Here is a 23,318-nt window from a genome sequence, read left to right as displayed (position 1 = left end):
GGATGCTGCCACCGAGACACAAGTCTGCCCTCCTGCTGCTGGGAGTCCTCCCAGAGCAGGAGATAAGGACAAAGGGTTTCCTGCCAGGGGCGGTGCCAGCACCGTCCCAGACAGGGTTTTGTGTATTGTAGGTAGGCAGGGCTTTAGAGGAAGGTGACTGCAAGTAGCACCCCGGTGCTCACTGTGCATAGGCCGGCTTGAACCAGTTCCAGGGTCACTCCAGACCCTGTGCTGGGGAAAAGCCCGCCAAGGAAGTGGGTGTAACCACCCCCCTCCTAGTCCCACCCATAGGGCAGGACTTAGTCGCGTGCCAGCCCCTTTTTACAGGATAAAGGTAGAGACTGGCCCCCTTCCAAATCAGATCATCTTTGAATCCTGAAACTACTTTCTGCGAAAGGAACTCAAGACTTCTTCCTAAGATTTCTCCCTTGTGACTAAGGAGTAGTCACCCTGCACCCGCAGGCACCATCTACAGAACACTGCGGTCTGCTGCACGTCCTTCCTCCGGAATCCGACTGCCCAGCTCGACGAGACCCGGCTTCCCTGGCACCTCTGACCTCTACCCACCTCTACAGCACAGCTGAGAACCGTGGGTGCGACGAGACCTCGAGGGACCGGCCATCGCCAAGACTGCACGACTTCTGCACAGCAAGCCCGCCGAGTATTCCACTGGTGAGTGCTTTGGGGTCCGAGAAGCCCCGACTCTGAGCAGCTCCAGCTCCGAAGTGCAGCCCCCCAGCATCTCCACGATCTGCGTGGGGCCCTTCTGCTTTCCGCTGTTCACCGCGTTGTTTGGCTACTAGCCCGTTGGCTTGTGGCCTTCCTGACGACGCCCGACGACATTTCTGCTGCTGGTCTGGTTGCTCCAGACTGGCCCTTGCTCCCTCCCAGAAGAGGAGCACCCTGGACCCTCCTGGTCCACTCAAGACGCCATTTTGAGTCCACCGCGTGGGCTTGAATTAGCCAAGGCTTGTTGCCCAATCCTGGGTAACTTCGACGCCAACAACTTCATCCTTCGTGGGACAGCTCGCACCTCCATCCTGGTCGCCGACAACGCCTCCTGGTCCGAGAGACTGCAGAACCCAGCAGCGCCCACTCACCTGACTGCGGTGACTTCGCCCGGTGCCATCCTGGTGCCCACTTAATCACTGGCTAGTGATTCAAGAACTTGGTCCCCTCTGCTTTCAGGTTTTCTTCTTCCTTGATCCAGGCTTGGATCCATCGAACTTTCCTTCACTGGTCGCCTGCCAGCAACTTCTTCCTTCCAGGCTCCCGGTCCGGCAACGAGATCCCCGACGTCTTTTCAGGCCTATGCAGCTGCAGCCCCTGGGCTAGGTAACTTCGGCACTCCGGTGTCCCAGCATAGCCTCACTATCCAAGGGTCAGGATCCACTGTCGTTTTCTTCCTACCAGGTCGGGTTCGCCCGTGAACACTAACTTTGCCTTTACTAGCCTCCATAGACTTTGTCCCGCATCCCGCGTGAGAGTGCACACTCTGCACCCGAGTCCCCTGGGCCTCCTAGTAGTAATCTAACGATTCCCTAGTCCAGTCCTAGCGATTCCAAAGCCTATTAGAACTGTTACTTACCTGCTAGTAATTCGCATTCCACTTTTAGTGTATATGGTTTTTCGTGCCCCTCGGGCATTTGTGTAACGTGCTAACTTAAAAGTATTTTCGTAAGAGTTTTGTTGTGTGCTTAGCACCCTGTCCTCATAAAGAGTACAGGGTTGTTGTGATTCTAATAAATACATTGTTTATTTTCATAACACTTGTGTGGTGTCCTTTCACTGGGTGTTCAAGGGGTAATGTGATGGTAAAACAGCTGGCTTAACACGCCCTCTAGAGTCTTAGCCTTAGACTGCTCGTATCCATGCTACTAGGATAGCTGGTCTATAAGGTTGACTTACAACCAATCATCAATAAGGGTTGTTTGGACTGATATATAGTGATCACTAGAATAGTGAGCACTGCACATCAGGCCAACTTCTCACACCGCCCCACCCATCCTCCCCGTTCTTCGAACTGATTTAAGGTTTAAGGTCATCCTTTTCAGGTCCCTAGTTTCATGGCCCAAGTGGTCAGTTTCTTGCATGGCTCTGCGTTCCAGGCGCGGAAAGTCTTGTAAAGAACTGACGTCAGTGCGCATGGGTGGTGCCTAAGTAGTCTCCTTGACGTCCTCCCCGCGCTTACGATGCCAGCGACTGACACGGAGCCGCACAACGCCACCTACAGACGCGCAGGGGTACTGCTGACGAAAAAACTTTCCGGATCCAGTCTAACACCTGGGGATTTTCTAAGGTAAGGAATGTATCACTAACATCTGAAAGTAACAGGTTAGTTTTAGATTTCTTACCTTAGAATACCCCCAGGCGTCAGACTGGATCCGGAAACTTTTGCGTAGCAGTACCCTTGCACGTCGGTAGGCGTCGTCTGCGCGGAGAGGACGTCAAGGAGACTACTTAGGCACCACCCATGCGCACTGCGTCCGTCGTTGGCGCCGGGATGACGTCGCCAGAGTACTTAGACGCCGCCCTCGCGCGCTGACGTCAGTTCCTATTTTTTCCGCGCCAGCAAGCGCCAATCTGGGAACAGTGGTACCCTTTAGTCATTTTTTGACTAAACTTTTTGATCTTATTTTTCAAAGTCGAACGACTCCGACGGTGCCGGTAGGGATGCCCTGCGTCGACTGCAACCAACTGATGTCGGTTACCGACCCCCAACGGCGGTGTCATCTGAAAGAAACAGGTTAGTATTAGATTCCTTACCTAAGAATATCCCCAGGCGTCAGTCTGGATCCGGAAACTTTTGCGTAGCAGTACCCCTGCGCGTCGGTAGGCGTCGTCTGCAGGTGTCCCCTGCGGCTCCGCGTCGTCGGCGTCGTGCGCCGTGATGACGTCGCTGGAGTATATAGACGCCGCCTCCGCGCGCTGACGTCAGTTCTTCTTTTTTCCGCGCCAGTTAGCGCAGATCCGAAGAGCAGTACTCCGGTCTTTTGACCAAGTGTTTGTAAAACTTAATCTTTCTACGGTGCCGGTAGGATGCCTGGGCGACGAGTGCGACCGCATGATGTCGGTCACTGACCACCATCGACTCTGCCTCCGGTGTCTGGGCGCGGACCACGACGTGGAGTCCTGCGTCGACTGTCGGGCCTTGACTGGGAAAGCTAGGCGGGAGCGGTCCCGCAAGCTTCTCGAGCTCCGGGTATCGGCCCCGCGTCGAGAGCGGTCCCGGTCCGGTCGGAGGTCGAGGGAGCGGTCGAGGGAACGATCGCGGAGCCGCCATGGGCGCTCCGGGAGTCGCCACCATTCCTCCGGCTCGTCAGGTAAGCACAAGAAGTCGGGGCGTCGCCATCGCACCCCCGACTCCCCCCGACGCCCGCGTAATGCGGCCGGGGGCTCGGGTGACCGCGGCCCCGCGTGGGTCGCCGACGCCGTCTACCCCATACCCGTCGGTCCCTGGGGAAGGCGCGTCGCGTGAGGAGATCGAGGCCTTCCTCATTGCTATGAGGGCGAGGTCTTCTCCGGCGGGGCCTTCGGCGCCTGCGGGCCCGTCGGTCCCGTCTGGGGGCCCGAGCGGTTCGGGTGCTCCTGCCCCGGCGCCGCCGGCGGCTCCGGCCCCGGCGCCGCTGGTTCCCTCTGGTTCGTCGCCGGCTGGTCTCCCGGCCTCTCCGGCGTCGGTTCCTGTGGGCCAACCCGTGGTACCGCCCCCGCGTGGTGCAGCGACTCCGCCGTCGGCTCCGGCCGGCGTCGGGTCACCGACGCCGCGCGGCGCCACCCCCCTTTCCTCCCCGACTCCGGACGCGGAGTCGGACCGGCGTCGGCCGACGCCGGATCCGACGCCGATGGGGCCCGTTGACCCCGACGTCTATATCGTCGACCCAGAATATGGGTATGATGACGATGAGTATGGAGAGGGTTGGGAGGGGTCTGAGGACCCTCTATCCCGTGCCTGCCAGTATGATGTGGACTGGGTAGGTGATCTGGGTGATGCCAGTGGCCTGGACGAGTCGCCCAACCCTGGGTTTGTCTCTCCGTCCCCTGTGGCGTCTGAGGCAGGTGCTGCCTATTCGGTGGTCCTGATGAGGGCTGCCAAGGCCTTGCACCTTGAGCTCCCCGTCGCGAAGGTCAAGCCGAACATTCTGACTGAAGTGTTTAAACCGCAGTCATGCCCCCAGGAGCCTCTGCTGCCGTTTAATGAGGCCCTGTCGGATGTCCTTTTTGGCACCTGGTCCAGGCCCGCTTCTGGTGCGCCGGTTGACCGGAATGTCGCGAGGCGTCACCGTCCATGCTCGGACGACCCTGCCTTTTTATCCACCCATCCCTCCCCGGAGAGTCTGGTGATCCAGGCCTCCACTTCGCAGTCCGCATTTCCGTCGGCTCCGCCCGATAGGGAATCAAAGCGGTATGACCAATTTGGTAAAAAGGTCTTTTCCTCTTTGAGCGCTGGACTGCGGTCTTGTAATACCGCGTGCCTCTTGGGCCGCTACACCCACTCCCTGTGGGATACGGTCGAGGAGTGTCTGCCGCAATGTCCCCAGGAGGTGCGGGACAAGCTCACACGGGCCTTAGTTGAAGGCCGGGATGCGGCGCGGTACTCGATCCGTTGTGGTCTCGACACGACCGACTCGCTGGGACGGGCGATGTCCACAACGGTGGCGATTCGTCGCCATGCTTGGCTGAGATCTGCCAACTTCTCGCCAGACGTCCAAAATTCACTCATGGACATGCCATTTGATGGCAGTCGCCTGTTTGGTGACAAAGCGGACCACGCGCTGGAGCGCTTCAAGGACTCCAGGGTCACGGCCAAGTCCTTGGGTCTTTCGACCCAGCGCCAGCAGACGGGTTCGTTTCGGCCCTTTCGTGGCCAAGGGAGGGGAGGTCCCACACGTGCTGCCAGCCACGCGACGCAGAACGCTCCCCAGCGCGGTGGCGGCCGTGGTTTCCGCCGTGGTGGCGGTAGAGGCCAGCGGCGTGGTCAGTCCACGCCTCCCTCCGCTGCTGCATCCAAGCCTTCCTAGTCCGAGCTTTCGGGCTCACGTGACGCCAGTGGGTGGCAGGGTTCGCCATCACCACTCCCGCTTGCGCGCGATAACATCGGACAGGTGGGTGCTGCAGCTTGTCCGAAGGGGCTATGCCCTCCCCTTCGAGTCCACTCCTCCAGCCATGCCACCGCAGAACCACCGTGTGTCGGGGGACCACTTGACACTTCTGCAGGAGGAAGTTACGGCCCTCTTGGCCAAGGGGGCCATCGAGCGCGTTCCTGGGCCAGAAGTAGGGTGTGGTTGCTACTCCCACTACTTTCTGGTACCCAAGAAGGACAAGGGAGGCCTGCGTCCTATCTTGGATCTACGGAACGTCAACGGCTTCCTCCGGAAGGAGAAGTTCAAGATGTTGACTTTGGCTCAGGTCTTGGCTGCTCTAGACCCACAAGACTGGATGGTAGCGTTGGACTTGCAGGATGCGTATTTTCACATCCCCGTCCTGCCGGCCCACCGGCGTTACCTGCGGTTCACGGTAGGCCACGAGCACTTTCAGTTTATCGTGCTCCCATTCGGCCTTACCAGCGCCCCACGGGTGTTCACGAAAGTGATGGCGGTGGTCGCAGCTCATCTGCGCCGGTTAGGGGTTTCAGTCTTCCCCTACCTCGACGACTGGCTGTTGAAGGCGGGCTCGCCCCAGACAGTCGTCCACCACCTTCAGATGACGGCAGACCTCCTGCACGAGCTGGGGTTTTCCATCAATGTGCCGAAATCACACCTGTGTCCCTCTCAAAAGCTCCTTTTCATCGGAGCGGTTCTCGACTCGGCGCAGTTTCGGGTTTATCCTCCGGAACGGCGGGTCCGGGATATTCAGGCTCTGATTCCCATCTTTCAGCCGTTATCCCGGGTTTCGGTCAGGTTGACGCTGCGGCTTCTGGGGCTGATGGCCTCCTGCATCCTTCTGGTGCATCACGCCAGGTGGCGGATGCGGGCTCTGCAGTGGGACCTGAAGTTTCAGTGGGCCCAGCATCAGGGCAACCTATCCGACCATGTCCTGATCTCGGAGGGCACTGCGAGACAGTTGCAGTGGTGGCTTACGGACCGCGATTGGGTCGGGGGCAGATCCCTCTCCCTTCCCCAACCGGAGCACGTGGTTGTGACGGACGCGTCCCTCCAAGGCTGGGGTGGCCACTTGGGAGAGGCGGAGATCAGAGGCCTCTGGTCTCCGGCGGAATCCCGGCTCCATATCAACATGTTGGAGCTGCGGGCGATTCGCCTAGCACTGAAGGCATTCCTCCCCTTTGTCAACGGGAGTGTGGTGCAGGTGTTCACGGACAACACCACCGCCATGTGGTACTGCAACAAACAGGGCGGTGTGGGGTCGTGGCCCCTTTGCCAGGAGGCTCTGCGCCTCTGGCAATGGCTGGAACGTCAGGGCGTGACTCTGACGGTTCAACACCTGGCAGGTTCTCTGAACGCCAGGGCGGACGAACTCAGCCGTCGGTGCTCGGTGGATCACGAATGGCGTCTGAACTCGGATGTGGCGAGAGGCCTCTTTCAGCAATGGGGAGAGCCTTGGTTAGATCTATTCGCCACAGAAGAGAACGCGCAATGTCATCAGTTCTGCGCGTTGGAGTTTCCAAGACGGCACTCGCTCGGCGACGCCTTTCGGCGCGAGTGGAGTTGCGGTCTGTTGTACGCCTTTCCGCCTATACCACTTCTGCCCAGAGTGCTGAAGAAGATCAGGCGCGACCGGGCCCAAGTTATCCTTGTGGCTCCGGACTGGGCTCGAAGGTACTGGTATCCCGAGCTACTCAGCATGACAGTCGGTCCCTCGATCCGCCTGCCCCTTCAGGAGGACCTTCTGTCGCAGCAGCAGGGGACGGTCCTCCGCCCGAACCTGTCCAGTCTCCACCTCCATGCGTGGAGATTGAGCGGCGACAGTTGAGGCCATTTGACTTGCCTCCTGAAGTCTGTGATGTCATTCTGGCAGCCAGGCGTCCCTCCACAAAGTCGGTATACGCCTGCCGGTGGAACAGATTTGTGGCATGGTGCACAGCAAAGGCTGTGGATCCCCTTTCTGCCCCTCTGTCTGAGGTTCTCCTCTTCCTCCTTTCCCTTGCCCAGCAGGGCTCTGCTCTGGGCACTATCAAGGGCTATCTTTCTGCCCTTTCCGCCTTCTTGAGGCTACCTGATCAGCCATCTTTGTTCAAGTCCCCTATTGTGTTAAGATTCTTGAAGGGCATCACGCACATGTATCCTCCAACTCCGTTCGTGATGCCTCAGTGGGACTTGAACCTGGTTTTGACTTTCCTGATGTGCGCTCCCTTTGAGCCCCTTCATTCCTGTCCTCTCCGTCTTCTCACCTTAAAGACGGCCTTCCTGGTAGCCATCACCTCTGCCAGGAGAGTGAGTGAGCTCCAGGCTCTTTCTATTCAACCTCCTTTCTTGTCTGTTCATCCTGATAAGGTGGTTCTTCGGACTAGACCTTCTTTCCTGCCCAAGGTAGTCTCTGCTTTTCACATTGGGCAGTCCATCACCTTGCCCTCCTTCTTCCCGCCTCCGCATCCTTCAAAGGATGAAGAGCGGCTCCATCGTCTGGACCCAAAACGTGCGCTTTCATTCTATATGGATCGCACACGCCAGTTCCGGGTGGATGACCAACTGTTTGTTGGCTACGTGGGTGAGAAGAAGGGAAGGGCGGTACAGAAACGGACCATCTCTCGGTGGGTCGTCCTGTGCATCAAAGCATGCTACTCTTTGGCTCGGAAGGAGCCTCCTGTTGGGCTGAGGGCCCATTCCACTCGGGCCACGGCGGCTACTACTGCCCTGGGCCGGGGAGTCCCTTTGCAGGACATTTGCCAGGCGGCTACGTGGGCCTCGCTGCACACCTTTGCGAGGCACTACTGCCTGGACAGTCAAGTCCGGAGGGATGGCTTCTTTGGCCGTTCGGTCCTCCAGGACTTTCTGGTGTAGGTTGTATTGGTTCGCAGACCCACCACCGGGGTTGGTATTGCTGGGGTATCTATTCTAAGGTAAGGAATCTAATACTAACCTGTTTCTTTCAGATGAACAAGTTACTTACCTTCGGTAACGATATATCTGTAAGAAACAGTAGTTAGTATTAGATTCCTTACCGCCCCTCCCATCCTCCCCGTTCTGCGAACTGATACCTAGGGTTAAGGACATCCCTTTCAGGGCCCTAGTTTTCAAATGGCACCAGTGTTGGTTCTCACATGGCTCTGCGTGTTCTGGCGCGGAAAAGCTGTGTGCAAAGAACTGACGTCAGCGCGCGGAGGCGGCGTCTATATACTCCAGCGACGTCATCACGGCGCACGACGCCGACGACGCGGAGCCGCAGGGGACGCCTGCAGACGACGCCTACCGACGCGCAGGGGTACTGCTACGCAAAAGTTTCCGGATCCAGACTGACGCCTGGGGATATTCTAAGGTAAGGAATCTAATACTAACTACTGTTTCTTACAGATATATCGTTACCGAAGGTAAGTAACTTGTTCTTCACTGCCTGGGGCCTGACCACGATGACAAGTCGTGCCCCGACTGCCGGGCCTTGACGTCGAAGGCTAGGCGGGAGCGGTCCTGCAAGCGCCTCTAGCTCTGGCAGTCCGCCCGCGCCGTTCGAGGTCCCGGTCTGGAAGGAGGTCGAGGGACCGGTCGCGGAGCTGGAGTCATCACGGCTCGGAGGATCGACACCACTCCTCGAGCTCAAAGTCCTCAAGTAAGAGGCACAAGAATTAGAAGAGGCGACATCGCTCTTCCCACTGAGGCTCGCGCGACGCTGCCGGGGGTTCGGGTGACACCGCCTACGCGGCTCCGTCGGAGCGGCAGGCGTCGCGGCCTGCTCCATACCCGCCGGTCCCTGGGCAGAACGCGACGCCGGAGGAGATTGACGCCTTCCTCTCGGCCATGTGGTCGCTCACTCCTCCGTCGGGTTCCGTGGCCCCGACTGGGAGCCCAAGCGGGCCGGGTGCTTCGGCCCTGGTGCCGTCGGCGGCTTCGGTCCCGACGCCGTAGGACTCCGCCGGATCCGGGTCGTCGCCAGTCAACCTTACGACCTCGCCGGCTGCTAGGGTGTCGCCCCGGCGCCGACCACGGTCAACGCCATCCCCAGTTCCCCCCTCGGTCCGGTTCCAGCGCCAGAGCGGCATCGCTCGACGCCGCTGGGAGATTTTTACTTCTATGATCCGGCCCCATCTTTTGACCCTGAATACCAGGAGATGGGTGGCGAGGCAGATTGGGAGGGGTCAGAGGACCCTCTAGCACATGAGTGCCAACCTTATCAGGACTGGGCAGATGAGCTGGGGGATGCCAGTGGTCTGGACACCTCGCCAGACACTGGCTTTGTCTCCCCTCCTACCGTGGCTACGGAGGAGGGGGCAGCCTATAGTGTGGTGTTGACGCTGGCAGCCAAGGCCTTATCCCTTGAGCTCCCCGTAGTGGCCGTGAGGACTAGCCTCCTCACTGCGGTCCTTAAACCGCAAGCAAGCTCTTCGGAGCCTCTGTTGCCGTTTAATGAGGCCTTGTCTGATGTTCTTATGGGCACCTGGTCCAGGCCCGCTACAGGTCCTCCTGTAGATAGGAACGTGACCAGATGCCACCGCCCGGCTCCGGGTGACCCTTGCTTCCTGTCCACCCACCCCACCCCCGAGAGCCTTGTCATCCAGGCCTCTAACTCCCAGACCGCATTCCCGATGGCTCCCCCGATCGGGAATCCAAGAGGTACGAGCAATATGGCAAAAAGATGTTCTCCTCCCTGAGTTTGGGATTGAGATCAGTTAACACCGCCTGCCTCTTGGGCCGTTATACCCACTCTCTGTGGGACATGGTCACGGACGTGCTGCCACAATGTCCGGAGGAGGCCCGGACTAAACTCGCCCAAGCCCTTGCGGAGGGTCGAGATGCGGCACGGTACTCCATCAGATGTGGACTGGATACCACGGACTCGCTAGGTAGAGCGATGGCAACGACGGTGGTCTGCCAATTTTTCACCTGATGTCCAAAACACCCTTATGGACATGCCGTTTGATGGCAGACAGTGCGCTTGAGCGCTTTAAAGACTCCAGGGCTACGGCCAAGTGCTTGGGCCTGTCGGCCCCGCGCCAGCAATCTGCTGCCTTTCGCCCCTTTCGTGGCTAAAGAAGGGGCGCCCCCACGGGCCGCAGACTACCATCCAGCGCGGTGGCAGACGTGGTAACCGCCGTGGCCGTGCCCGGGGACAATGGCGCGGCCAGTCCACATCCACCCCCGCAGCATCCGCCTCAAAGCCCTCCTAGTCCAAGCTTTCAGGCCCACGAGACGCCAGTGGGGGGTAGGGTTCGCCATCACCTCCACTGGCGCGACATCACATCGGACAGGTGGGTGCTGCGAATCGTCCGAAGGGGCTACTCCCTCCCCTTCGAGGCGACCCCTCCAGCCATGCCACCGCGTGTCGGGGGATCACTTGAATCTTCTGCGAGAGGAAGTTGCGGCCCTCTTGCCAAGGGGGCCATCGAGCGTGTTCCTTGGCCAGAAGTAGGATGTGGTTTTTACTCCCACTACTTTCTGGTACCCAAGAAGGGCATAGGGGGCCTACGCCCTATCTTGGACCTGCGGAACGTCAACGGCTTCCTCCGGAAGGAGAGGTTCAAGATGCTGACACTGGCTCAGAAGTTTGTGGGCCCAGCATCAGGGCAACTTATCCGACCATGTCTTGATCTCGGAGGGCACTGCAAGACAGTTGCAGTGGTGGCTCACGGACCGCGATTGGGTCAGCAGCAGATCCCTCTCCCTACCCCAACCGGAGCACGTAGTTGTGACGGACGCGTCCCTCCAGGGCTGGGGAGGCCACATGGGAGAGGCGGAGATCAGAGGCCTCTGGTCTCCGGCGGAGTCCCAGCTCCATATCAACCTTCTGGAGCTGCGAGCGATCCGACTTGAACTGAAGGCATTCCTCCCCTCTGTCCAGGGGAGTGTAGTGCAGGTGTTCACGGACAAACACCACCGCCATGTGGTACTGCAACAAACAGGGCGGGATGGGGTCGTGGACCCTATGGCAGGAGGCTCTGCGCCTCTGGCAGTGGCTGGAACATCAGGGCGTGACCCTGGTGGTTCAACACCTGGCAGTTTCCCTGAATGCCAGGGCGGACGAACTCAACCGTCGGTGCATGATGGATCACGAATGGCGTCTGAACTCGGACGTGGCACAAGGCCTCTTTCAGCAGTGGGGAGAGCCTTGGTTAGATCTATTCACCACAAAAGAGAACGCGCAATGTCATCAGTTCCGCGCGTTGGAATTTCCAAGGCGGCACTCGCTCAGGGACTCTTTTCGTCGCGAGTGGAGTTGCGGTCTGTTGTACGCCTTTCCGCCTATACCACTTCTGCCCAGAGTGCTGAAGATCAGGCGCGACCGGGCCCAAGTCATCCTTGTGGCTCCGGACTGGGCACGGAGGTTCTGGTATCCCGAGCTACTCAGCCTGTCTGTCGATCCCCCGATTCGTCTGCCTCTTCAGGAGGACCTTCTGTTGCAGCAGCAGGGGACGGTCCTCCACCCGAACCTGTCCAGTCTCCACTTACATGCGTGGAGATTGAGCAGCGGCAGTTGAGGCCATTTGACTTGCCTCCTGAAGTCTGTAATGTCATTCTGGCAGCCAGGCGTCCCTCCATAAAATCGGTATACGCCTGCAGGTGGAACAAATTTGTGGCATGGTGCACAGCGAAGGCTGTGGATCCCCTTTCTGCCCCTCTTTCAGAGGTTCTCCTCTTTCTTCTTTCTCTTGCCCAGCAGGGCTCTGCTCTGGGCACTCCGAAGGGCTACCTCACGGCCATTTCCGCATTCTTAAGGCTACCTGATCAGCCCTCTTTGTTCAAGTCCCCCATTGTAAATAGGTTTTTGAAGGGCATCACCCATATGTTTCCTCCAGTTCCTTTTGTGATGCCTCAGTGGGACTTGAACCTTGTTCTAACTTTTCTGATGTGCGCTCCCTTTGAGCCACTTCCTGGTTGCCATCTCCTCTGCCAGGAGAGTGAGTGAGCTCCAGGCCCTTTCCTCTAAGCCTCCTTTCCTTTCAGTTCATCCGGACAAAGTTGTTTTGCTGACGTGACCCTCTTTCCTGCCCAAGGTAGTCACAGCCTTCCACATTGGGCAGTCCATCACTCTGCCCACCTTCTTTCCGCATCCCTCGAAAGAGGAAGAGAGGCTCCACCGTCTGCACCCAAAACGTGCGCTCTCATTCTATCTGGATCGCACACGCCAGTTCCGGGTGGATGACCAACTCTTCGTTGGTTACGTGGGCGCTAAGAAGGGACGGGAGGTGCACAAACAAACCATATCTGAAAGAAACAGGTTAGTATTAGATTCCTTACCTTAGAATATCCCCAGGCGTCAGTCTGGATCCGGAAACTTTTGCGTAGCAGTACCCCTGCGCGTCGGTAGGCGTCGTCTGCAGGCGTCCCCTGCGGCTCCGCGTCGTCGGCGTCGTGCGCCGTGATGACGTCGCTGGAGTATATAGACGCCGCCTCCGCGCGCTGACGTCAGTTCTTCTTTTTTCCGCGCCAGTTAGCGCAGATCCGAAGAGCAGTACTCCGGTCTTTTGACCAAGTTTTTTGTTAACTGATTGATCTTTACGGTGCCGGTAGGATGCCCGGTTTCAAGAGTTGTGACGAGTGCGACCGCATGATGTCGGTCACCGACCACCATCGACTCTGCCTCCGGTGTCTGGGCGCGGACCACGACGTGGAGTCCTGCGTCGACTGTCGGGCCTTGACTGGAAAAGCTAGGCGGGAGCGGTCCCGCAAGCTTCTCGAACTCCGGTTGTCGGCCCCGCGTCGAGAGCGGTCCCGGTCCGGTCGGAGGTCGAGGGAGCGGTCGAGGGAGCGGTCGCGGAGCCGCCATGGGCGCTCCGGGAGTCGCCACCATTCCTCCGGCTCGTCAGGTAAGCACAAGAAGTCGGGGCGTCGCCATCGCACCCCCGACTCCCCCCGACGCCCGCGTGCTGCGGCCGGGGGCTCGGGTGACCCCACCCCCGCGGTCCCGCATGGGTCGCCGACGCCGTCTACCCCACACCTGTCGGTCCCTGGGGAAGGCGCGTCGCGTGAGGAGATCGAGGCCTTCCTCATTGCTATGAGGGCGAGGTCTTCTCCGGCGGGGCCTTCGGCGCCTGCGGGCCCGTCGGTCCCGTCTGGGGGCCCGAGCGGTTCGGGTGCTCCTGCCCCGGCGCCGCCGGTGGCTCCGGCCCCGGCGCCGCTGGTTCCCTCTGGTTCGTCGCCGGCTGGTCTCCCGGCCTCTCCGGCGTCGGTTCCTGTGGGCCAGCCCATGGTACCGCCCCCGCGTGGTGCAGCGACTCCGCCGTCGGCTCCGGCCGGCGTCGGGTCCCCGGCACCGACGCCGCGCGGCGCCACCCCCCTTTCCTCCCCGACTCCGGACTCGGAGCCGGACCGGCGTCGGCCGACGCCGGACCCGACGCCGATGGGGCCCGTTGACCCCGATGTCTATATCGTCGACCCAGAATATGGGTATGACGAGGAGGAGTATGGAGAGGGTTGGGAGGGGTCTGAGGACCCTCTATCCCGTGCCTGCCAGTACGATGTGGACTGGGTAGGTGATCTGGGTGATGCCAGTGGCCTGGACGAGTCGCCCAACCCTGGGTTTGTCTCTCCGTCCCCTGTGGCGTCCGAGGCGGGTGCTGCCTATTCGGTGGTCCTGATGAGGGCTGCCAAGGCCTTACACCTTGAGCTCCCCGTCGCGAAGGTCAAACCGAATATCCTGACGGAAGTTTTTAAACCGCAGTCATGCCCCCAGGAGCCTCTGCTGCCGTTTAATGAGGCCCTGACGGATGTCCTTCTGGGCACCTGGTCCAGGCCCGCCTCTGGTGCGCCGGTTGACCGGAACGTTGCCAGGCGTCACCGTCCCTGCGCGGACGACCCTGCCTTCCTGTCCACCCATCCCTCCCCGGAGAGTCTGGTGATCCAGGCCTCCACTTCGCAGTCCGCATTTCCGTCGGCTCCGCCCGACCGGGAATCAAAGAGGTACGACCAATTCGGAAAGAAAGTGTTTTCCTCTTTGAGTGCTGGGCTGCGGTCTTGTAACACCGCGTGCCTCTTGGGCCGCTACACCCACTCCCTGTGGGATACGGTCGAGGAGTGTTTGCCGCAATGCCCCCAGGAAGTGCGGGACAAGCTCACCCGGGCCTTTGTTGAAGGCCGGGATGCGGCGCGGTACTCGATCCGTTGTGGTCTGGACACCACGGACTCACTGGGACGGGCCATGTCCACTACGGTGGCGATTCGTCGCCATGCCTGGCTGAGATCTGCCAACTTCTCACCAGACGTCCAAAATACGCTTATGGACATGCCATTTGATGGCAGTCGCCTATTTGGTGACAAAGCGGACCACGCGCTGGAGCGCTTCAAGGACTCCAGGGTCACGGCCAAGTCCTTGGGTCTCTCGACCCAGACCCAGCGCCAGCAGACGGGTTCGTTTCGGCCCTTTCGTGGCCAAGGGAGAGGAGGTCCCACACGTGCTGCCAGCCACGCGGCGCAGAGCGCTCCCCAGCGCGGTGGCGCCCGTGGTTTCCGCCGTGGTGGCGGTAGAGGCCAGCGTCGTGGTCAGTCCACGCCTCCCTCCGCTGCGGCTTCCAAGCCTTCCTAGTCCGAGCTTTCGGGCTCACGTGACGCCAGTGGGTGGCAGGGTTCGCCATCACCACTCCCGCTGGCGCGCGATAACATCGGACAGGTGGGTGCTGCAGCTTGTCCGAAGGGGCTATGCCCTCCCCTTCGAGTCCACTCCTCCAGCCATGCCACCGCAGAACCACCGTGTGTCGGGGGACCACTTGACACTTCTGCAGGAGGAAGTTACGGCCCTCTTGGCCAAGGGGGCCATCGAGCGCGTTCCTGGGCCAGAAGTAGGGTGTGGTTGCTACTCCCACTACTTTCTGGTACCCAAGAAGGACAAGGGAGGCCTGCGTCCTATCTTGGATCTACGGAACGTCAACGGCTTCCTCCGGAAGGAGAAGTTCAAGATGTTGACTTTGGCTCAGGTCTTGGCTGCTCTAGACCCACAAGACTGGATGGTAGCGTTGGACTTGCAGGATGCGTACTTTCACATCCCCGTCCTGCCGGCCCACCGGCGTTACCTGCGGTTCACGGTAGGCCACGAGCATTTTCAGTTTATCGTGCTCCCATTCGGCCTTACCAGCGCCCCACGGGTGTTCACGAAAGTGATGGCGGTGGTCGCAGCTCATCTGCGCCGGTTAGGGGTTTCAGTCTTCCCCTACCTCGACGACTGGCTGTTGAAGGCGGGCTCGCCCCAGACAGTCGTCCACCACCTTCAGATGACGGCAGACCTCCTGCACGAGTTGGGGTTTTCCATCAATGTGCCGAAATCACACCTGTGTCCCTCTCAAAAGCTCCTTTTCATCGGAGCGGTTCTCGACTCGGCGCAGTTTCGGGTTTATCCCCCGGAACGGCGGGTCCGGGATATTCAGGCTCTGATTCCCATCTTTCAGCCGTTATCCCGGGTTTCGGTCAGGTTGACGCTGCGGCTTCTGGGGCTGATGGCCTCCTGCATCCTTCTGGTGCATCACGCCAGATGGCGGATGCGGGCTCTGCAGTGGGACCTGAAGTTTCAGTGGGCCCAGCATCAGGGCAACCTATCCGACCATGTCCTGATCTCGGAGGGCACTGCGAGACAGTTGCAGTGGTGGCTTACAGACCGCGATTGGGTCAGGGGCAGATCCCTCTCCCTTCCCCAGCCGGAGCACGTGGTTGTGACGGACGCGTCCCTCCAAGGCTGGGGTGGCCACTTGGGAGAGGCGGAGATCAGAGGCCTCTGGTCTCCGGCGGAGTCCCGGCTCCATATCAACATGTTGGAGCTGCGGGCGATTCGCCTGGCACTGAAGGCATTCCTCCCCTTTGTCGACGGGAGTGTAGTGCAGGTGTTCACGGACAACACCACCGCCATGTGGTACTGCAACAAACAGGGCGGGGTGGGGTCGTGGACCCTTTGCCAAGAGGCTCTGCGCCTCTGGCAATGGCTGGAACGTCAGGGCGTGACTCTGACGGTTCAACACCTGGCAGGTTCTCTGAACGCCAGGGCGGACGAACTCAGCCGTCGGTGCTCGGTGGATCACGAATGGCGTCTGAACTCGGATGTGGCGAGAGGCCTCTTTCAGCAATGGGGAGAGCCTTGGTTAGATCTATTCGCCACAGAAGAGAACGCGCAATGTCATCAGTTCTGCGCGTTGGAGTTTCCAAGACGGCACTCGCTCGGCGACGCCTTTCGGCGCGAGTGGAGTTGCGGTCTGTTGTACGCCTTTCCGCCTATACCACTTCTGCCCAGAGTGCTGAAGAAGATCAGGCGCGACCGGGCCCAAGTTATCCTTGTGGCTCCGGACTGGGCTCGAAGGTACTGGTATCCCGAGCTACTCAGCATGACAGTCGGTCCCTCGATCCGCCTGCCCCTTCAGGAGGACCTTCTGTCGCAGCAGCAGGGGACGGTCCTCCACCCGAACCTGTCCAGTCTCCACCTCCATGCGTGGAGATTGAGCGGCGACAGTTGAGGCCATTTGACTTGCCTCCTGAAGTCTGTGATGTCATTCTGGCAGCCAGGCGTCCCTCCACAAAGTCGGTATACGCCTGCCGGTGGAACAGATTTGTGGCATGGTGCACAGCAAAGGCTGTGGATCCCCTTTCTGCCCCTCTATCTGAGGTTCTCCTCTTCCTCCTTTCCCTTGCCCAGCAGGGCTCTGCTCTGGGCACTATCAAGGGCTATCTTTCTGCCCTTTCCGCCTTCTTGAGGCTACCTGATCAGCCATCTTTGTTCAAGTCCCCTATTGTGTTAAGATTCTTAAAGGGCATCACGCACATGTATCCTCCAGCTCCGTTCGTGATGCCTCAGTGGGACTTGAACCTGGTTTTGACTTTCCTGATGTGCGCTCCCTTTGAGCCCCTTCATTCCTGTCCTCTCCGTCTTCTCACCTTAAAGACGGCCTTCCTGGTAGCCATCACCTCTGCCAGGAGAGTGAGTGAGCTCCAGGCTCTTTCTGTTCAACCTCCTTTCTTGTCTGTTCATCCTGATAAGGTGGTTCTTCGGACCAGACCTTCTTTCCTGCCCAAGGTAGTCTCTGCTTTTCACATTGGGCAGTCCATCACCTTGCCCTCCTTCTTCCCGCCTCCGCATCCTTCAAAGGATGAAGAGCGGCTCCATCGTCTGGACCCAAAACGTGCGCTTTCATTCTATATGGATCGCACACGCCAGTTCCGGGTGGATGACCAACTGTTTGTTGGCTACGTGGGTGAGAAGAAGGGAAGGGCGGTACAGAAACGGACCATCTCTCGGTGGGTCGTCCTGTGCATCAAAGCATGCTACTCTTTGGCTCGGAAGGAGCCTCCTGTTGGGCTGAGGGCCCATTCCACTCGGGCCACGGCGGCTACTACTGCCCTGGGCCGGGGAGTCCCTTTGCAGGACATTTGCCAGGCGGCCACGTGGGCCTCGCTGCACACCTTTGCGAGGCACTACTGCCTGGACAGTCAAGTCCGGAGGGATGGCTTCTTTGGCCGTTCGGTCCTCCAGGACTTTCTGGTGTAGGTTGTATTGGTTCGCAGACCCACCACCGGGGTTGGTATTGCTGGGGTATCTATTCTAAGGTAAGGAATCTAATACTAACCTGTTTCTTTCAGATGAACAAGTTACTTACCTTCGGTAACGATATATCTGTAAGAAACAGTAGTTAGTATTAGATTCCTTACCGCCCCGCCCATCCTCCCCGTTCTGCGAACTGATACCTAGGGTTAGGGACATCCCTTTCAGGGCCCTAGTTTCAAATGGCACCAGTGTTGGTTCTCACATGGCTCTGCGTGTTCTGGCGCGGAAAAGCTGTGTGCAAAGAACTGACGTCAGCGCGCGGAGGCGGCGTCTATATACTCCAGCGACGTCATCACGGCGCACGACGCCGACGACGCGGAGCCGCAGGGGACGCCTGCAGACGACGCCTACCGACGCGCAGGGGTACTGCTACGCAAAAGTTTCCGGATCCAGACTGACGCCTGGGGATATTCTAAGGTAAGGAATCTAATACTAACTACTGTTTCTTACAGATATATCGTTACCGAAGGTAAGTAACTTGTTCTTCTCGATGGGTCGCTGTAGGAGAGTAGGGTCTGCAATCCTATGATCACCCAGATTTTTGCTTTTTGCTGCACTGGTTTACGACTTTCCCTGGCTGTGGGCCTGCTAATCAGACCCACAGCCTAGCTGTTCTCTCTATCCAAATTGTACTCAGGTACTGAATTGGCCCTGGGCCCTCTCCAAGTCCCTGTACCCAGGGCTGAGGTGCACCCAGAAGTCTCCCAGGGGCTGAAGCATGTATTGTGCCACCCCTGGATTGACTAACTAAAACTGACACAACTGGCTGCACGACAGCTGGGGCAAGGTGGTGTACTCACCCTTTGCTTTAGATATAGTATACCTATATCTAACCCTAAAATGGACACACAGATCTCCTATCAGTCACTCCTATGGCAGGCCTTAACAATCCTGAAGGCAGAGTGCTTGGAATCGTGTGAGATGGTGCTCTGGCATGAGCTGAGCCTGTCTGCGGCTTTCGGGATCTATCCCTTAGCCGTTTCCATGATATCGCATACCATATACTCTTAAGTGCATTATAATCCTCGCGGTTATGTGCCAACTCTGGTATCGCTTTATCAAAACATGTCGAGTAAGGTGTCATACGAATTGGAATACTAACCCCTCGCCAATTCTGGCGACGGGGTTAGCATTCCACCCTTCTAGAGGGACACGACATGTATGTAACCCCTAACCCCGGTTAAAGTCAGACAGAGCCTTAGCATCCACAAAATGGATGCTGCCACCGAGACACAAGTCTGCCCTCCTGCTGCTGGGAGTCCTCCCAGAGCAGGAGATAAGGACAAAGGGTTTCCTGCCAGGGGCGGTGCCAGCACCGTCCCAGACAGGGTTTTGTGTATTGTAGGTAGGCAGGGCTTTAGAGGAAGGTGACTGCAAGTGGCACCCCGGTGCTCACTGTGCATAGGCCGGCTGAAACCAGTTCCAGGGGCACTCCAGCCCCTGGCCTGGGGAAAGCCCGCCAAGGAAGTGGGTGTAACCACCCCCCTCCTGGTCCCACCCATAGGGCAGGACCTAGTCGCGTGCCAGCCCCCTTTTACAGGATAAAGGTAGGAACTGGCCCCCTTCCAAATCAGATCATCTTTGAATCCTGAAACTACTTTCTGCGAAAGGAACTCAAGACTTCTTCCTAAGATTTCTCCCTTGTGACTAAGGAGTAGTCACCCTGCATCCGCAGGCACCATCTAAGAACACTGCGGTCTGCTGCAAGTCCTTCCTCCGGAATCCGACTGCCCAGCTCGACGAGAACCGGCTTCCCTGGCACCTCTGACCTCTACCTGCATCATCAGTCACGCTGAGATTCGTGGGTGTGACGAGACCTCGAGGGACCGGCCATCTTCAAGACTGCACGACTTCTTTCCAGCAAGCCCGCCGAGTGAATTCCTGGTGAGTGCTTTGGGGTCCGAGAAGCCCCCACCCTGAGCAGCTCCAGCACCGAAGAGCAGCCCCCCAGCATCTCCACGATCTGCGTGGGGCCCTTCTGCTTTTTTGCTGCTCACCGCGTTGTTTGGCTACTAGCCCGCTGGCTTGTGGCCTTCCTGACGACGCCCGACGACATTTCTGCTGCTGGTCTGGTTGCTCCAGACTGGCCCTTGCTTCCCTCCATCGGAGAAGTACCCTGGACCCTCCTGGTCCACCCAAGACGCCATTTTAGGTCCACCGCGTGGGCCTTGCATTTGCCAAGACTTGTTGCCCAATCCTGGGTCCAGCGACGTCGACAGCAAGAACCTTCGTGGGACAGCTCGCACCTCCATCCTGGTCGCCGACAACGCCTCCTGGTCCGAGAGACTGCAGAGCCCAGCAGCGCCCACTCACCTGACTGCGGTGACTTCGCCCGGTGCCATCCTGGTGCCCACTTAATCACTGGCTAGTGATTCAAGAACTTGGTCCCCTCTGCTTTCAGGTTTCCTTCTTCCTTGATCCAGGCTTGGATCCATCGAACTTTTCTTCACTGGTCGCCTGCCAGCAACTTCTTCCTTCCAGGCTCCTGGTCCGGCAACGAGATCCCCGACGTCTTTTCAGACCTATGCAGCTGCAGCCCCTGGGCTAGGTAACTTCGGCACTTCGGTGTCCCAGCATAGCCTCACTATCCTAGGGTCAGGATCCACTGTCGTTTTCTTCCTACCAGGTCGGGTTCGCCCGTGAACACTAACTTTGCCTTTACTAGCCTCCATAGACTTTGTCCCGCATCCCGCGTGAGAGTGCACACTCTGCACCCGAGTCCCCTAGGTCTCCTAGTAGTAATCTAACGATTCCCTAGTCAAGTCCTAGCGATTCCAAAGCCTATTAGAACTGTTACTTACCTGCTAGTAATTCGCATTCCACTTTTAAAGTATATGGTTTTTCGTGCCCCTCGGGCATTTGTGTATACCGTGCTAACTTAAGTATTTTCGTAAGAGTTTTGTTGTGTGCTTAGCACCCTGTCCTCATAAAGAGTACAGGGTTGTTGTGATTCTAATAAATACATTGTTTATTTTCATAACACTTGTGTGGTGTCCTTTCACTGGGTGTTCAAGGGGTAATGTGATGGTAAAACAGCTGGCTTAACACGCCCTCTAGAGTCTTAGCCTTAGACTGCTCGTATCCATGCTACTAGGATAGCTGGTCTATAAGGTTGACTTACAACCAATCATCAATAAGGGTTGTTTGGACTGATATATAGTGATCACTAGAATAGTGAACACTGCACATCAGGCCAACTTCTCACAGTCGCCTTGTGCATCAAGGCTTGTTACTCTTTAGCTCGAAAGGAGCCTCCTGTGGGGCTTCGTGCCCATTCCACACTGGCCACGGCGGCTACTACTGCCCTGGGCCGGAGAGTCCCCCTTGCAGGACATCTGTCGGGCAGCTACGTGGGCCTCGCTGCACATGTTTGCAAGACACTACTGCCTGGACTGCCAGGTCCAGATAGATGGCTTTTTCGGCCGTTCCGTTCTCCAGGACTTACGGGTGTGATCATTCGTTCACAAACCCACTACCGGGGTTGGTATTGCTGGGGTATCTATTCTAAGGTAAGGAATCTAATACTAACCTGTTTCTTTCAGATGCACAAGTAACTTGCATTCGGTAACGATATATCTGTAGGAAACAGTAGTTAGTATTAGATTCCTTACCGCCCCACCCATCCTCCCCGTTCTGCAAACCGATATCTAGGGTTAAGGTCATCCCCTTTCAGGGCCCTAGTTTTTATGGCACCAGTGTTAGTTTTTATCATGACCCTGCATTTTGTGGCGCGGAAAAGCTGTGTATAAGAACTGACAGCGCGCGAGGGCGGCGTCTAAGTACTCCGGTGATGTCATCCCGACGCGCAAGGGTACTGCTACGCAAAAGTTTCCGGATCCAGTCTGACTCCTGGGGGTATTCTAAGGTAAGGAATCTAATACTAACTACTGTTTCTTACAGATATATCGTTCCCGAAGGTAAGTAACTTGTACGTCTCTTACAGATATATCGTTACACAAGTAATAACTTGTGCGTCTCTACCAGATGCATTGTTACCGAAGGTAAGTAACTCGTTCAACTGCCAGCTTCCTACCGTAGGTAGTTGCTTGAAAGAAGCTGCATGCGATGAGCACATTAATTTGTTGTGTACCTGCCTAGTGTGAAGGACCAGGATAACAGCTTGTCCTCCTATCTTAAATGGCGTGTCCATATGTTCGATGCTGTAGACTTTAGGAGCAGTCATCTAGGATGTCTTTTTATAGATGTCTGCTATGTCTGGACTGTGGAGTATTGCATTGTGTGCATTAATGTCCATGAGTTGGAGTGCGTTTGGTAGTTTGTGTGTGTGGCCATTAGTTAGATGTGCATAAGGGGGGGCCTGTTTTGTGAGAATGCACTGTGATTTAGGGTTGGGTGCAATTGTGAGAATCGGGAGTGTAGCTGACACTGGCACATGATATCCTACCTTATAGTTACTTCCTCTTGCTACAGTGGAGCAGGAGTCCTGGACCAGTGCCCTCCCTGGTCCTAGGGCCCAAACAGGTGACTCCTGTTTGTTCCTATACCCAGTGTTATTGGCTGTTTCTACTCTTGGCTGTGGATGCTCATGCAATGTGACGTCCTGGTGAGTTGAGTCAAATAGGGGAAGAGTTAAGAAGTGGAAATCAGTTACTTCTTATATAGATGGATCCTGAAGAATGCAATGATGCCCTTTCATGTAGGAATCGATGTTGGGAAATTACATGCCCTTCTGTGTTAATTTATTGCAAAGGTTTAATCACTTTAGACCTAGTAATGTGGTATGATATGGGCACTAATGCTGATTTGTATATATTTGCAGCATTTTTATGTATGCTTCTTTTTTTTTTCTACAAGTTCAAATTTGCTATTGTTATGATGGGTCGGCATCAGTACATTAATGAAGAGGAGTATGAAGTCAATTTGAAAGATTTTGAGCCTCAACCTGGTGAGTATCAATATTCGTTTTATAAAAACCAAGTTAATTGATTGTCAGAGGTACTGAAAAAATAAATATTAGTGTTTTTTTTTATTATGAAAGCTTCCTTTTGCAACTTTTAGGTATTTTCAAACACATATAATTGTAGTGCTTTACCTTGCACCAGAAATGTTTGATAATAATGTTGCTATAATACATGGAGTTCTGTAATCCCTTTATATTCACTTGTCTCTAATTTTTTTATTCTCTGTGATTTTTGACGCAGCTGGGTGCTAAGTATTCAAGAAAGACGTCAGAACTGGACTATTTTAAGTGATTACTGTTGAGTTCTGATGTGTCAATGCCTGCTGCCAGCAGCCGAGGGCAATTGCAGATCAGGTCACCAAGCATAATTGAAGCAGCGGCTTTGCAATGAAAACTGAATATTGCTTTTCTTTCGTCAGGTCCATTTTTCAAGCTTGTAATGACCAGTAGAAAATAACTTGTTTATTTTTTGCAATCTTTGATAGTTTGTGAAAAGATAAAATCATCCTATAGAGACTTTTAGCCACAGATTCTTTGCCTTAGAATTATCCCCAGGCTTCGGATTTGATCTGGATTTTTTGTTCCTGAGCAGTACCCCTGCGTGCTGTTGGTGGTGGTGTCCAGCTTCATGTGGCGTCCACGCTGGACGTGACATGCGTGGTGCCTTTGTAGTGCCTTTCCAGTGCGCTGACATCAATTTTTCTTTCCGCTCCAGTCAGCGCAGATCCAGAGAGAGCTCCCCAGTAATTTTTTGATTGCTCTTTTTCAACGTTTTTTT

At 56.9% G+C, this 23,318-nt stretch overlaps 1 protein-coding gene across 4 annotated transcripts in view; it reads left to right on the top strand.

The window, feature by feature from the left end:
• USP7 (ubiquitin specific peptidase 7) overlaps positions 1 to 23,318 on the top strand; it is a 1,709,027-nt gene that overhangs the window by 1,582,907 nt on the left and 102,802 nt on the right. For all 4 annotated transcript variants that reach the window (XM_078663105.1, XM_078663106.1, XM_078663108.1 and 1 more), the window contains one exon: positions 22,435 to 22,525. In XM_078663105.1, the coding sequence (XP_078519231.1) occupies positions 22,435 to 22,525 (91 nt within the window). The remainder of the gene's footprint in view (positions 1 to 22,434; positions 22,526 to 23,318) is intronic.

This window comes from Lissotriton helveticus, chromosome 10 (assembly GCF_964261635.1).
Source record: "Lissotriton helveticus chromosome 10, aLisHel1.1, whole genome shotgun sequence".
In the NCBI taxonomy this organism is placed as follows: Eukaryota; Metazoa; Chordata; class Amphibia; order Caudata; family Salamandridae; genus Lissotriton; species Lissotriton helveticus.
The sequence above is the reverse complement of the archived record's forward strand: the minus strand, read 5'-3'. Positions and strand labels throughout refer to the sequence as shown.